The sequence below is a fragment of the Lepidochelys olivacea genome, assembly GCF_965140295.1.
Source record: "Lepidochelys olivacea isolate rLepOli2 genome assembly, chromosome: 4".
In the NCBI taxonomy this organism is placed as follows: domain Eukaryota; kingdom Metazoa; phylum Chordata; order Testudines; family Cheloniidae; genus Lepidochelys; species Lepidochelys olivacea.
The window spans coordinates 66,131,026-66,146,512 of NC_140414.1; the positions used below are offsets into that span (position 1 = coordinate 66,131,026).

The 15,487-nt window shown below is 38.0% G+C and overlaps 1 protein-coding gene across 4 annotated transcripts in view; it reads left to right on the forward strand.

The window, feature by feature from the left end:
- The window catches only part of TMEM131L (transmembrane 131 like), a 127,627-nt gene that overhangs the window by 97,403 nt on the left and 14,737 nt on the right, over window positions 1-15,487 (forward strand). For all 4 annotated transcript variants that reach the window (XM_084626925.1, XM_084626924.1, XM_084626926.1 and 1 more), the window contains 7 exons: window positions 598-783; window positions 3,049-3,198; window positions 4,111-4,730; window positions 8,427-8,581; window positions 9,963-10,087; window positions 12,586-12,719; window positions 13,921-14,106. In XM_084626925.1, the coding sequence (XP_084483051.1) occupies window positions 598-783; window positions 3,049-3,198; window positions 4,111-4,730; window positions 8,427-8,581; window positions 9,963-10,087; window positions 12,586-12,719; window positions 13,921-14,106 (1,556 nt within the window). The remainder of the gene's footprint in view (window positions 1-597; window positions 784-3,048; window positions 3,199-4,110; window positions 4,731-8,426; window positions 8,582-9,962; window positions 10,088-12,585; window positions 12,720-13,920; window positions 14,107-15,487) is intronic.

A 15,487-nucleotide genomic window follows, 5' to 3' on the forward strand; every position in this document is an offset into this window, starting at 1 on the left:
CAACATATATTTTCTTTTTTTTTTTCATTGTTTTATCATTTGTTTGCTGATTTTCTATGCGTATCACAGTCATTAGTACCAGCTAGTCAGGTGCTTCTACCAATACATATTTTAAATATTTTTTCTAATGTCCATGCAAGTGTAACTCAAGATTTTAAAAACAAGGAAAAAGGGATATGATTGTAATGCAGTAATTGTGCGTCTACGTACAGCAAATACAGTGCACTCTCAACTGTCTGTACATTTTAGCATTGTACAAAGAATTTCATTTAGTATTTGTTGATTATCCATTCTCCTTTTCTAGGAGGAAACATCAAAATTAAATAATATCTTATAGTGTATCACATAGAGAATGCCAACACAATTACAGTTGTAAAGCAGGCAGGCAAGTGCTTCTCTTAGGTAGCTGTTAACATCACTACATAAACTGGTCAGCAGGAGGCAATCTTGAAGCAAGCAGCTGTCTCTCATCTTTTTTTCATATTAAATTAGAAGCTGTTTATGATCACTGTTTAGTATTTTTAAATCAATGACATCTTAATAAAACTAAATCTTACTATAGAAAAATAACACTGGCCTCATTTATTTTGTTGACAGGTTTACCCCTGATTTTACTTCTTCGTGGGTAATCCGTGAGCTTACTTTGGTGACTGCTGCTGATGTAGAGTTCCACTTCACACTCAACGTGACCCTTCCTCACCATTTGTTACCCTTGTGTGCAGATGTGGTGCCAGGACCTAGCTGGGAAGAGTCTTTCTGGAGGCTCACAGTTCTCTTTGTTAGGTAATATACTTGCTTCTTGTGCTGTGCACTCCTCACCCAAATTAAAAAGAAAAGAAAATCAATCTATTAAAGATTTATAGTTGCTTTTGGTTCTTTGAGTTACATGTCAGCAGCTGCTACCTTTATATAAAATGTCAGTTTTAGAGAAATGTGTAATGTCATGATGTGTAATTAGGGTCTGATTCAAAGACCTAGGTGCTGAACATAGAGGATGCTCAGGATTTTACAGGATTGGACCTATAACTTTTAAGTTTCTTGGGGAAAGAACATGTCTTCTCCTGCCTGGAAAGTGCCATACACACCTATGGCAGTATTTTATTAGATAACTATAGATGGTTAGCATGGATGCAAATACAAGTTGTTTAAGCTATTAGTAAAGTCATAAATTTTATGGACAGATTCTCTGTTGCATCCAAGTGTTCTAACTTGTGCTAGGTGAATATGAGCCCGATGGGACCATATGTCACTTGGGGATAGTTAGAGCAGAGTAAGCATTAGCCGTTTCCCCTTCCTGCCTCGTTTATGCCCCAGGCATAGGTGCTGGAACTAGGGGTGTGGGGGTGCTACCTCACCCCTTGGCTTGAAGTGATTTCCATCATAGTCAGGGTTTACAGTTTGGTTCAGTGGCTCTCAGCACCCCCACTATACAAATTGTTCCAGCACCTCTGGCCCCAGGAGTCACTTTATCCCACTGAGCACTCCTCCATGCTGTGGAAATACCTAGCAGTAGATGTGGGTGGTTTCTGTCACCACCTGAGCCAGACCAAAAGGAGCTGTATGGACATATAATCTACCCTAAGCATTTCTGGTAGGTTTACATAGGTTTTAACGACATTGTTTTAAAACAAATAAACAGATCCTCTTTTTTTAACATACTTTAGTTTAATGTGGATTTTTGTTAAGAAATTCTGTTGAAGAGGCTGTGGTGGAAAGGTGTCTCAGCGTATGTGCATTAGCTAATTTTGTGTGTCAGATCCTCAGCGGGTTTAAATTGGCTTACCTCTGTTGAAGTGAGTGGATTTATGCCAGTTTACAACAGATAAGCTTCTGGGTCTGTAATTTGTGTTTGTGTGTGCGTTTGTGTGTGCCCGCACATACACACACTATTCTACCTTTTATATTGTATAATGTAAGTGAGAAACTGTTCTCAATGTAGGTGATTTCTGGTGCCATTTTCATACAAATCTTTAAATCCTAATAGTTTCACTCTTAGTTTTCAGAATTGATAGGATGTGAATGTAAATGTCATGTTAATACTATAACATGTCAGTGCATGCTTATTCTGTGGCCTGGAAATACAAATTAATTCTGTTTGCATTGTATACAAACTAAAAGTATTTTAGTGAAAAAGCCTGATTAACAGATGCTGCAAGAACATAGCAATAGAGCCATTTTCCATTAGTCTACATATTTTGCTTCCTGATAGTAATAGTATATAGACTACTTCAGGAGGTAGCAAAAAATTACCCATAATTCACCCATGCTATAATATACCATACAGAAAAAATCCTTTGACTTCAAATACTGACCCCAGAAGAATGAAGGTTGATATTTCTAATAAATTTTATGTTAGCATCCACTCTAGAAAGGCATGAGAATTTTTTTTTTTTAAGAGATTTTTTTTCCCCTCTGGGGCCTCCAGAGTGCAATTTGTCTTATCGGTGTCTGTAGTTTAGCTTGTTAGCTGCTTGGGGGAGTGACTCTCTTTTTATTTGTCTCTTGTGTAGCAGTGAGTGCATTATTAGTGCTTATGAAATAATAACACCACAGAATCATAGACGTTTGAGTGAGAGGGGATCTAATAGATCATCCTGTCTGTCTTCCTGCAAATACGTGTACATATCCCATATATGTGAAGTACATAGTTTATTACAATATGCCCTGTTCAGCTTGCATTGTTTTGAGATCTCTGCTATATCTAAGCAAAATAAAATATGTCTGTCCTCGTTTAGCTTCAATCTTCAAATTATCTTGTTGTTTTAGGTTTGAATTTTGTTTGTTTTTGTTGTAAAATGAATAGTTTAATTGTTTTGTCATAAAATAATCATAGCTTCCAGAAACTTAAAAATAAAAGAGTAAAAATTATTACTTCTAGAAACTTTTTGTTTGTACCATACCCCATTCCTCCAATTTAATGTTAGGTATCTTTGCGTTTGGAATTTACCAACACATAGTCTGAAAAACAATACTTGCTATGGAATTGATCTGTTTTGTTCATTAGTCTAGAGACATGCATGTAGTGAAACCTGTTGTTTTCTTTTGCAGTTTGTCCCTATTGGGTGTGATTCTAATAGCCTTCCAACAAGCACAGTACATTTTAGCAGAATTCATGAAATCAAGACAGAGACCAAATCCCAGTTCTTCGTCACAGCAAAACAGCAATCCTGTGGATATAATCAGCTCTGATTCCTACAAGTAAACATTCTTCTTCCCCTGAAGTGCTCTCATCTGCACTCTGTTTAACATAGAATAGCCTTTTCTAAATCTTTGTACTATGATATTACTGTGATCTCCTTTAGGAAGATACTGTTCCAAGAAACCTCGTCGTTTCAGTGAGTTTTCAGCATTCTGACAAAATCAGGTGCACTCTGGTGTTTTAATCTGTACAGATGACAGATGAACAAAACTCAGAATAACTACTTTTGTGTATTGTTAGTAATACGTAGATAATGAAATGTAAGGTGGGTAATGTAAACACACTACCTAGCTGCTGTGGTACTGTTACTATGTGATGGGAATTACATGTTCATATTTAACAGTCACAGAAGTTAGAAATGGAAAGCACTTTGTTGGCCATCAGACCTCTGAACCTAGGTCCTAATTCATTCAAGCATTTGAGCGTGTATTGGAGTTGGTCGAAGCACTTAAGCTCATGCTTAAATCACAGTGAAATTGTAATATTTAATTAAATATCAGGGTGCCCAGAGCCTTTGTGTAGGGATCATTGCTATTATTGAAATCTGGATGTGATTAAAAATGCAAATCCCTATGCGGCCAAACAAGATGCACATACCTCGGGCTGACTCCGCTTGGAAACACGTTTGTGGGTGCCTTTGGAGACCGTAGGAGCCATGTATGCAATTTGGGTGAGAATTTAATCCATAGCCATTAAGTGAAATCTTTACACTGTGAGCACTCCTTTCTGTTAGGACAGAAGCGGGTAAATTGCCCCTTCCTGAGTTTTATACCGAAAAAAGGTAGAAATCCAGTTCTTATGTTTCATTAATATTTCTCTCTGCCTCTCATTGAATACTTTTTTAAAAGTGTAATTTAATGATGGCTTTATATATATTTAAAAAACACCTTAATTCTTTATTTCATATCCAGGGGCAGCTGCAAGACCTTTATGGATTCCTGTAGCACCTCTGATAAAGGCAAAGGAAAAGGCTTCCTTTCTGTAGGCACTCCATCCAGCCGAAGCCAGAATGCTGCAAAGAGAAGTCCAGCAACCTATAGCCACTCTCAGAAGAAACACAAATGTTCAGTTTACTACAGTAAACAAAAAGCAAACACAATACCTGGCAGTGCCATTACAACTACTGATGAAAAGCAGAATCAGACTGTAGAGAACCAAATCTCGGCACCAAAAGAGGACATTTGCACTGATATTGTTAGTGAGAACTGGCTACACCTAAAATATGAAAATAGCATAAATGTAAACCTGCAGAAGAATTTAACTCTTCCAGGAAACTTTCTGGATAAAGAAGAAAGTGCACTGAAAAACACAGTTCTCATGAAAAATACTTCTTCAGAGTGTGATTTGAAGGAGGATCTTCAAGCATGTATGTTTCCTAAGGAAACTAACCTTAAAACTTCAGAAGATATAACTGAGCTCAAAGAACAGGAGTTCTGTTCTCTGAAGACATCTAAGAAGCTACCCGAAAGTCACTTGTCAAATTCACCTCAGCAACAGCCAGAATTGCAAGATGTTTCCAGGAAAAATAATGGTAATCTTCCATTTATATAATTCATTTTGAAATTTGTCATCTTGGGTGAAAATCTTGGCCCCACTGAAGTCAATGGCAAAACGTTCCTTCACTTAAGTGGGGATAGGATTTCACCCTCTGTGTGAGGATATTTTACTCATGCCTCTTGATTTTGATATGTTTATGCAGATTTGCAAGAAAGAGGATCTGGCCAGAAAAATTCCTTTGTGTTGTAAATCAAAGCTGCGGCTTAGATGCAACTTCAAGGGAAGGTTTGAAACTGAAAGCAAGTTTCATATCATATGGATATGATAAAACTTTAGACTTCACAGTTGCTTCCGTGCGTAAATTCACACCATAATATTTATAAAGGTTAAAACAAAGTTAAGAGACAAACATGTTTTCATCACAGATATGATTAAAATACAGTTTGCCCTTGGTCAGATATTCAAATTATTTAAATCTTAAAAAAAAAAAAAAATGGACTTCATTTGGAGTTGTGCTTAGCATTTCTGAAAGTTAGGCATCCGGCTTTTGTAATAATATCGTAACCTGAAAGGGCCAGAAGCTGCCACCAGGATATTTGGAAATTCTCACATTATTACGAGTTACAAGTTGCCATTTCCATCAGAGACTCAGGAGATGTTTAGCTCATGACTTTAGATTGAAAGACTAGCCTTGGGGAAGAGGCACAAGAACACTAAGGAGAAATGTTGGTTAGGAAGTCAAAGGAATATTTCTTGTGGACATGTGTTTTCACTGAGACGGTGGCAAAAGCAAATCCGTTGATTGAATCCCAAATATGCAGTTGACAAGTCTGTTTTTGTTGAAGTCTTGATAACTCTATGCTATCTGGTGGTTGAGACATGGGACTGGGAATAAGGAGATCTGGGTTCTGTTCCTAGCTCTGCCACAGACTAACTATTTAACCCTGACCCAGTCAGTTATCCCCTGTATTCCCTCATCTGTTAAATGGATTTACGGTACTACTACTTACTCATCTCAGACATGTTGACAAACTAATTTAATTAATATTTATAAAGTGCTTTGAAATTCTTCATACGCTCTAGAGGTACAGTGTTGTTATTAACCTAGTTTATATTTTCAGAAGCTGCTAAATAAAGTTGAAAAAAATTGATTAAACTTTTAAACATAACCAAATATGTGGGAAAATATCTTTAGTTACAGTTCAGAGAGATCATGCATTATACCTAAACCAAGCTGTTTCCTACTGTAAATCCTTAACCATTTGTATCTTTGTAGAATTCCTTTTGATTTTATGGTCATGAAAGAGCCTGATGGAGCCATATTGGCCTCTTACAGTTGTTCCTATCTTTCCTTCACATTGGGATAGTCAGTTGTTGCACCGTTAATATTGTTTCTTTGAGAAACTTCTCTCCGGAACTCCTTTTTCCCTTTGATTTTCTTTCCAGATTTTCTTTCTTACCTACTAGCTCTGAGTTTTTTAAAGTCTGTTGTTTTGAATATAACTCCTTCATAGAACATTTCCAGAGTTCTCATGGTTGCTTAATTATCAAATTTTTAAGAATTAAATTGAGCAAACAGTGAAACAAACAAGCTGTTTGTTTCAGTTATTTCTTGACTCCTGGCATTCTCAGGGTTTGCTGGCTGTCCAAAGTTCTGTGGTTTAATTTGTAGATGGTTTGGGACTATAAATTAAATCTGAATCATACCAGTATGAAACATTCATGACTGTTAATTATAGAGAATCTTTGTGGCACCAAGAAGTCAGCAGGAAACTATTTACTTTGTGTGTTATATCTTGGAAAGCAGTGACACATTTTTTAGAAGACCAGTAACATGTTTTCTCAGCTCCAGTCTCTAATCTTGCTCATTGCTTTGTTTTCTGATGCTTCTTTACTCCTCCCTATCCCCTCCATGCTCATCCATGCCCCTGCCACTGTGATGCTGCCATTCACAAAGGAGGGAGGGTTGAGTTCCTCAGAGGTTGCAGGCACTGCTAGTAAACAGGCTAATAAGGAGCACTGAAGAATGAGATTGGGACGGGCGTACCCTTCCCACCAAAGATCAGCACTGCGGTTTGATCGGTGGTATAGTCACGACCTTAGTATTCCTGTTCCTTTTGCATGCCATGTGCAGTGCAGCCAAAAGCCTTGTCATTAGGTTGCAGGGTAGTCTCAAATGTCTGTATTTCTTAATATTTTGCAGCTGAAGAATTCATTGCATTTATAATGCAATTAAGTATTGTACAATAATATCAGTGCAGAACGTTAAAATTAAAAATAAAAGATCCAACCAGCCTGATAATAGGTCAAACAGAATAAATGGACCTTAAGTTACCTAAAAGCGGCCAGCGAGGGAAACTTGGCTGACTTCTAGGTGAGAGTTGCACAACCAAAAATCCTCGCCCAAGTCCATCCTTGTTGTTGTTGTTGTTGTTGTTTTTATTTGCTAATTATATTGCCGTATCACCTAGGAGCCCCAATCATGGCCCAGAATCCCATTGTGCTAGCTGCTGTACAAACACAGAACAAAAGAAGAAGATCCCTGTCTCAAAAAGCTTACAATCTAAGTATGGTACGACATACAGATAATGACAAATAGATGGGAGCATAAGGAAGCAGTGGCAACATTGGCAGCATGATGGACTGTGATCTCAGCCCACTAGCAGCCTAACCATGGACAAGTTTTTTGTAGGCATCACAGCAGAGGGAGTTTTAAGGAGGGTTTTGAAGGAAGATAGTGAATAAGGGCTTGTCTACATATGAAAGTTAATCTGGAATAAGGCAGAATGTGAATTTAAAGCGGATTTACTATTTCAGATTAACTCCATGTGTGAACGCTCTTATTCCAGAATGAGAGTGCATTATTCTGAATTATCTTAATCCACTTTCTTAATCCGTGTTAGAAGTGGATCAAGATCGTTTGGAGTAAAAGCATCCACAAATGGAGCTCATCAGACATCAGACAGCTAATCAGCTAATCAGACAGCTAATCAGCCTTTCCAGAGTAATTCCCTTTGTAGACAAGATGCTAGCTTTGTGGATGTTTGTGGGGAGGGGCAGCAAGGGAGAGAGCACCAGTGTGCTTGTTTGAAAATGTAACAGGTAGTCTATGGAGGCCTGATGGGGCAGTGGGCGGTGGAAGCTGACATCTCAATGGTGAATGAGAGATGGTAGGTAGGGTGGGGATAGGCTATGAAGAGCCTTGAAAGTAAAACAAGTAGCTTATGTTTGATGTGATAGAGAAAGGGGGAGCCAGTGGCGGGATGTAAAAAGAGGACTAAGAGAATGATGTTTGCAGTAGCATTCTGAATAAATGTGAATGGGGCTAGCTTATATTTATTAAAGCCAGAGAAAAGGATGTTGTAGCAATTGAGATGTAAGATGATGAGAGCCTGGATGAGAGTTTTAGCTAAGTGTGCCCCCAGTGCGGCTCTAACTGTACATAGGGACTAAAGAACCAACTGACGTAGGGTGATTATAGCAAGGTTGGTACGTAGGGGAAGTGTATATTAGTACTGCTATATATAAAACTGCCTCTTGCAGCTGGTTTTAGAAGTGTTACACAGCAGTGTTAACTTTTGTATTTTTGTTTTTTTGGGGATAGCAAAACAAAAATGATTTATAATCGTCGTGTTTTGCGAAGCATCCAAATTGGCCAAGGTAGAGTGACCAGGGAAGGGAATGGGAGCCTCATGTACAAAGTTACACTATTTGTATTGTTTCACTACAGGGAATAACCAGCAAGTGCCTCTCAGGAATGAAATAGAAAACTGTGAGACTTTGAAAAAGCAGATTAACACAAAGCCTTCCACTGAGAAAAAGATTAGTAAAGGACATAAGGAGGATACACCATGCTGTGGAAAACAGGAACTTGCTTCAGTTGAGGTTTGTATCAAATGATCCTTCTCAGTTTCATATTTAAAATGCCTAAAATAAAAGAGAGAGAGAAATATTCTGTAAAGAATAAATCCTAAAATCACTTTACTGATCATCTAATGAATGAGTAGAACCCCCAGGTTGTGATACTCTACGTGTCCTAGTTTTATGTATTAACACTGGATTATAAAAGGATACAAAATGTTTTGGTGGAGTTCACAAGTAGGCTTTATATGTAATGTGGGCTATATCACAAACGCATTTGTTTCCATGTAATTAATATTAGTGCAGGCACAAACACACCCTCTCACACCATCTGACTTAAATCTAACACCAAGTGTCAGCATCAGTAGTGTTGTGCGGAAACTCCCTCCTCCGACCCTTGTTAGAGAGCTATCTTGCTGTCTTTCACTCTGGTTATTTTGGGGAAGTTCTGTGGCCTGTGTTATACAGGAGCCTTGGAACCTATGACTAATCTCTGTGCCAGAAACTGAATTTGAGCATGACAAAAGATGAATTCATTTACACAAATTGCTAAATAGTAATAATAACCAGAAACCTGCAAGATAGCATCTTCTGTCCAAAGATTTCAAAAGCTTTACAAACACTAAGTATTGTATTTACATTACAGAGAGTTTAAGTGACTTCCTAAATTCACTGATAGAGCAGGGGGCCGAATCAGAAATGGGTTCTATCTAATCTGTTCACGAAAAGCTTTATAATAAATTACATATCGTACTTCCGGAGCACATATTGAAAACATTTGCTGGATCCTAGTCTTGTTTTGAGAAAATGTTAATGCAGTTATAAGTGGCTTTTGGCCATGTTCTGCCGCTTTTATGTGTTTCTGGTGGTGGTCTATTTTGTTTTAAGTCCAATATAAATTAAAACTTAAATTTATTAATATTTTCTGTTTTACTTATCCCCATTATTTCTTCAGTAGTATGTCAGATAAACAGAGGGGACACCACCAATAGGTGAGGGAAGAGAGAATTTATTGCTGCTGAACTCTCCCACAAGCTGATCACAAATCAGGCAGATGTTTCTAGTTTTTAGTCCATTAAGAATTGTATAGACATTTTCCCCTATCATCCTCTGCACTCCCTACTTTGCTCAGGGGCAGGGAAGGAAAGGAAAGGAAAGGGGGGAAATGCTAGCACATTGGGGATTCAGAAACTTTTATCTCTCAACATTTACCAGTGATATGAAGGTCTGAATCTTGGGTAGGTAGATTAAGTGGTGATCTTGGAAAGTGGCACTAAATCTTCCACTAAGAGTGTCATTTTGTGAATGTTCTTTGCCTAGATAAAACCACTGACATGAATTTACCAAGGTTACTTCATTGATAATAGACACGTTGTCTCACTAGTTCATGTTTTTACCTTTTCAGCAAGAAGATGCTTTCAGGAGGAAGAGATCTCAGGATAAAAGAGAAGGCAATTTATCAAATATAAATTGGAATAGAAATAGAACATCTAGAAAAAACAAGAAAAAGAATGTCAATATATCTCCAAGGTGTGTGCTGCGTCCTCGGATAATCACCATTTTTATTATGCCATGTTGAAACTGGAAATGCTTTCGTTTCTGCATTTTTAGTCTCTTTAGGTTTTGTGTAGTACAGTATGCAGGTTATTGTATGATGATACAATCCAGGGCTAAAACGGTCGTATTTAATACATACTATACTATATTACATAGGAAAATGGGTGTGTGCCCACGTGTATATAGGTACACTTCCCATCCTGCAAAGCAATCTGTAAGGTGCCCTGTTGATTTCAGTGGGACCTGTTGTGGTTGCAAAGGGTCACCTGGATGGATCTCTTTGCAGAATCAGGGCCACGTTTAGGATTCAATTGCAGAGAATGGGAGGATTTTCATGGGGAAGTCACTACTTTCATTCTTTGATTTATTCTTGAGCTGTAAAATGTTTCTTGCTGAGCACTTCAGATTAAAGGAACAAATCACCCAGAAATCTATATGCCTGATAACAAATAAAATAATGCTAATTTTATAATCGCAAAATATGGTACACCTGCACTTTTGTGAACACGTATGTCCTCTGTAGACAGACTTTAAACTAACAAGCAATGGAGAAATGTGAGAGTTTGAATTTACATCCTGGTCAGTATTTAATTGTTTCTCCTTATAGACTGGAAATTTGCCTGCTTTAAAACTCCCAATGGTTAGTTTCCTTTCCACTCTGTTCCGAGTGGATAAAATCCAGAATGTATTGTCTGCAGCAAAGAAAAATCTTATGAAATGATTCCAACTTCGTGTGAATCAGATCATCTCTTAACTAGTTGGAAGCAATTTTATCTTCTAATATAGTATAAAGAGGAAGAGAAGAATTTTTTTTTTATGAAGAAGCCAGCATTTCTCCAATGAAGTGTAGTGATTTAAAAATAAACTTTTAAAAGAGGAAGTCTGGGATACCTGGGACATTCAGACTAAATGACTTCTTTGTCGTTTGTTGCCAAGTGTTGTGGTAATTTAAAGGAATGTTAGATCAGAATATTAGACAGAAATATGAAAAGATCCTGAGAAATATTTTTAAAACTTTTTTTATAAGTTTACTTCAATAATTTCTAAGAGTCAATTAATTGTAAGCTTTTCCTATTACTTCATGTTGTTGTTTATCATTATTAAATTATTATTACAGTACTTCTAAAGATGCCATTTGGAATCAGGGCCCCATTGTGCTAGACAATGTACAAAAATACAATAAGAGAAAGTGCCTCCCCCCAAACAGCTTAGATTTTAAGACCACAATCCTGAAAAGAATTAAATTGACTTAACGGACTCTTAAATAGTGTAACTAGACAAAACCAATTGTAAAGCCAGAACACGAGGGACCATTGTGATAATCCTGCATAACAGTCTACTCACAATACATAGAATTCAGCACAGGATCAAGGTCTGTGTAGATAAGAAAAACAAAAATGGAAGGGAAATGTTTGTCTAGCATTATTTCTCTTACTGGTTCATTTATTTACTTTTCAACAATCATTGCTTTCTAGGCATTAAAATGTGGCCATCTACTCTCCATAAAAATAATAACTCAAATGTTTGTCATTTCCAATATTAGTCAAACTAGTCCTGAAATACATAATACTAAAGATAACAAATTTTTGATGTTTCCACAGGGTAGTTCTATTCTGCATTCACCCTGCCACCTGATTGGTTTTGGGCTTCCCTTAACATGGATCTGACTGATAATGTATTAGATCAAGAAATGTTGGCTCCTACTAGCTAAGAATTGAAAAGAGAAAAATATTTCCTGAATCAGTTGTGGGTTTTCTTCTGCTTATTATTTTGATGATGATGATCTATTGTGTTAGTGTTCAGGAGCCCAAATCAGGTTCAGGGTGCACTGGAAATCTAGGTCCTTGTCACAAGGAACTAACAATTTTAGACCCTGATCCTGCAGTCATATCCCCCTGGGCAGACTCTACAGCTCTGCAGAAATACTTTGATTTCAGTGGATTTGATTGCAAGATTGGAGTCTAGGAAGGCAAACAATATATAGCATTGGAGAGATTGTTTGGAAGATATACAATCTTTATATTTAAAAAAAGGGTGACAATACTTCAACTATCCCAGACTGTCCCTCAACCTATACTTTCTTGTAGGCATCAGAGGAGAAGTGTGTTTTGAGGAACAACTTGGAGGAGAGGGTAATGACTTTGTGGATCACTTTGTGCTTCACAGGTAGGGGGCAGTGAGAGGAAGGTGTGACAATGTTTGTAAAGAAGCACGTGATAGTTCTGGTGAGCTTCCAAGTTGTTGGAAATATGCGGCCAATTTTTGCACCCAAACTGTCCTGTCTGAGCTCTGAAGGTATCTGTCACCTTTGTCTCACTCACAGACCCAGCCAACCTGAGGAACAAGAGTTTTGAGACTGTTCCCAGCTCAAGATCTTGCCTTGACAGAGTTGCTAATAAAATGTTTAGTAATTGGAAGCGGGGAAATGATACTTAAAAATGTAAACGCATTTTGGTTTGTGATTATTTCAGGGTTCCTGAACAGAATGAGTTGAAGCGTATGTGCAGTGAATTTGAAAGGCCTGAACTAAGAACTAACATTGGCATAAGGGAAACTTGTAAAACAGACCAAAAAGTTGGGAACTTGTCTACACAGGGAGAAACAGGTATGTAATCATTATTGGGATTGCATTGGGAAAAAGTAATGTGTAGTTTTTTGACACCACAATATTTTGATTCCTTCCCTTGGGGACTTCTATTTCCCTTGCCCTCATGGGCCCCTTAATGTGACCATCCTGGCCAATGAGGGCTATATGTAGCTCCTCTGGGAGCCAGTCAACATGGTTGCTGAGATGCCAAGAAATACCAAAAAGTATTCGTTGTCTGAGGGGCTGAATGCATTTCCTCCACAATACTCCCTAGTCAAGGTAAGAAGACATGTCAGAGCATGAAACTATAATGTCTTAAACTGTTTGGGGGACAAGGTGGGTGAAGTAATATCTTTTATTGGACCAAATTCTGTTGGTGAGAGAAAGAGGCTTTTGAGCTTACACAGAGCTCTCTTTAGGTCAGCTCTGTGTAAGCTCAAAAGCTTGTCTCTCTCACCAACAGAATTTGGTCCAATAAAAGATATTACCTCACCCACCTTGTCTCTGATATCCTGGGAACAACACTGCATTAAACTGTTTGGGACATGCCTATCTAGCATGCCTACCTGAGATCAGTTAAAGTAACAGCCCCCAGAAGAGCATCAGGTGGGGTATGGGTAGGGCATTTTCAGTGAATAACCATCAACTTTGAACCTTGTTTCCTGCCTTGGTCCACGGATCCAGGGCCTGTTCACTTTTCCTCAAAGTCTATCTGTTTTCCCCAGCTTTTGAGAAGAGGGTATGTTAAGAAGATAAATGAGTTTATATAGTGGTGGTTCTTATTCTTGTTAAAATGAGGAGAAGGGGAAAGTCCATAGTTCACTACTGAGTTATCAATTAGGTTTGTTCTTGTTTTTAATGTGCATGTTCCCAGGGTCTTTTATATAAGGTCTCTGTTTACAATAAAATTTATGCTGCTTAAAGAGCAGTATGCACTTCCCATTTCTTCCACCTGTCTCAGCCCCTATAGGCCATGGTTTGTTGTCACTTCCCATTGTATTATAGGTGTAACTTAGATGGTAAGCTCCTCCAGGGCAGGGATTTTGTCATCTTGTATGCCCATAAAATGCCATACATGCCAGTGACGCTATCTATAAATAATACTCCCTGTTTCTGCTCAGCAGATTTAAAGGATTAATATAACACATTTCAAAAACAATTTTTATTTAATTTTGAGTTTAAATGTAATATTTTTAATTTTTTTTTCAACTTCCTTCAGAAATCTTTTATCAACGATCTAAGAAGAATTGTTTGGAAAAGTTTTGCTCTGATTCAAGCTCAGACTGTGGAAGTTCTTCAGGAAGTGTACGTGCCAGTCGTGGTAGCTGGGGCAGCTGGAGTAGCACAAGCAGTTCCGATGGAGATAAAAAGCCCATGATTACTAGCCGGCATTTTCTTCCATCAAGTAAGTGTTGGAAATAGAATACGCACAAGTACATGCCGAATGTAGATCTTCTTTTTGGATAGTTAGTGACCAGGAGAGTGTGTATAGCCTATGTAGTCTGCCCAGCTGCCATGGCTTAATAGAATCGAGTCTTCATGGTAGAATTCTACAGAGTGAGGGACCAGAAAGTATTTTACCAGTTGCTAAATCTAACACAAAGGGGTTTTGTATTCATCCACTCGTGGTTAACCTGGTTTATTCAGGAAATCTAAAAACAAACATTAGAGTTAAAAGACTCCAAGATGCAGAATTGCGGTATTTGTTGTTCCATAACCATTATAATATTATAGGTTAGAAATGATCCAGGACTCAAATACCTGACCTGTGCACACTCTGAAGTAGCTGAGATCTTTCCTGCATCTGAAAATGTGCTATTTGACTGTTTCAATATGAAAACATATTATTTAGAAAATTCCTTGCAAACATTAGAAAACCTCAAAATTCATTCAGTGCTCCCTAATGCTCTAGTCAAGGCATCTAGTTGCCTCCATTAATTTGTACACCTTTTGTGCTCCTTCATGGGGAAAAATGGTCTCCTATTTATTAAATGTGTCTAAAACATGTAATCATTTTGCGAGAGTATCTTAGGGTGAATGCATTAGTGACTCAGGTTGCCATGATACTCTGTGCTTTCTTTGACCTGTTTTAGTGATAAATGCCTGTGGCATTGGCAGTAATTCTAGTGTGGGGTCCTTTAGCATAAAGCAAATTCAAGTTTGCATGTATGCTGCTGCTTATAAATGTGGAAAGAAGGAAACACACCTGGCAAACCAAGAACTCATACAGGCAGTGAACCAGTCAGTATTATTGTGTGTGAATTAAAGCTCATGAACTAGCAGTAAACCATTAGAATCATAGAATCATAGAATATCAGGGTTGGAAGGGACCTCAGGAGGTCATCTAGTCCAACCCCCTGCTCAAAGCAGGACCAATCCCCAACTAAATCATCCCAGCCAGGGCTTTAGCAAGCCTGACCTTAAAAATATCTAAGAAAGGAGATTCCACTACCTCCCTAGGTAACGCATTCCAGTGTTTCACCACCCTCCTAGTGAAAAAGTTTTTCCTAATATCCAACCTAAATCTCCCCCACTGCAACTTGAGACCATTACTCCTTGTTCTGTCATCAGCTACCACTGAGAACAGTCTAGATCCATCCTCTTTGTAACCCCCTTTCAGGTAGCTGAAAGCAGCTATCAAATCCCCCCTCATTCTTCTCTTCCGCAGACTAAACAATCCCAGTTCCCTCAGCCTCTCCTCGTAAGTCATGTGTTCCAGTCCCCTAATCATTTTTGTTGCCCTCTGCTGGACTCTCTCCAATTTTCCCACATCCTTCTTGTAGTGT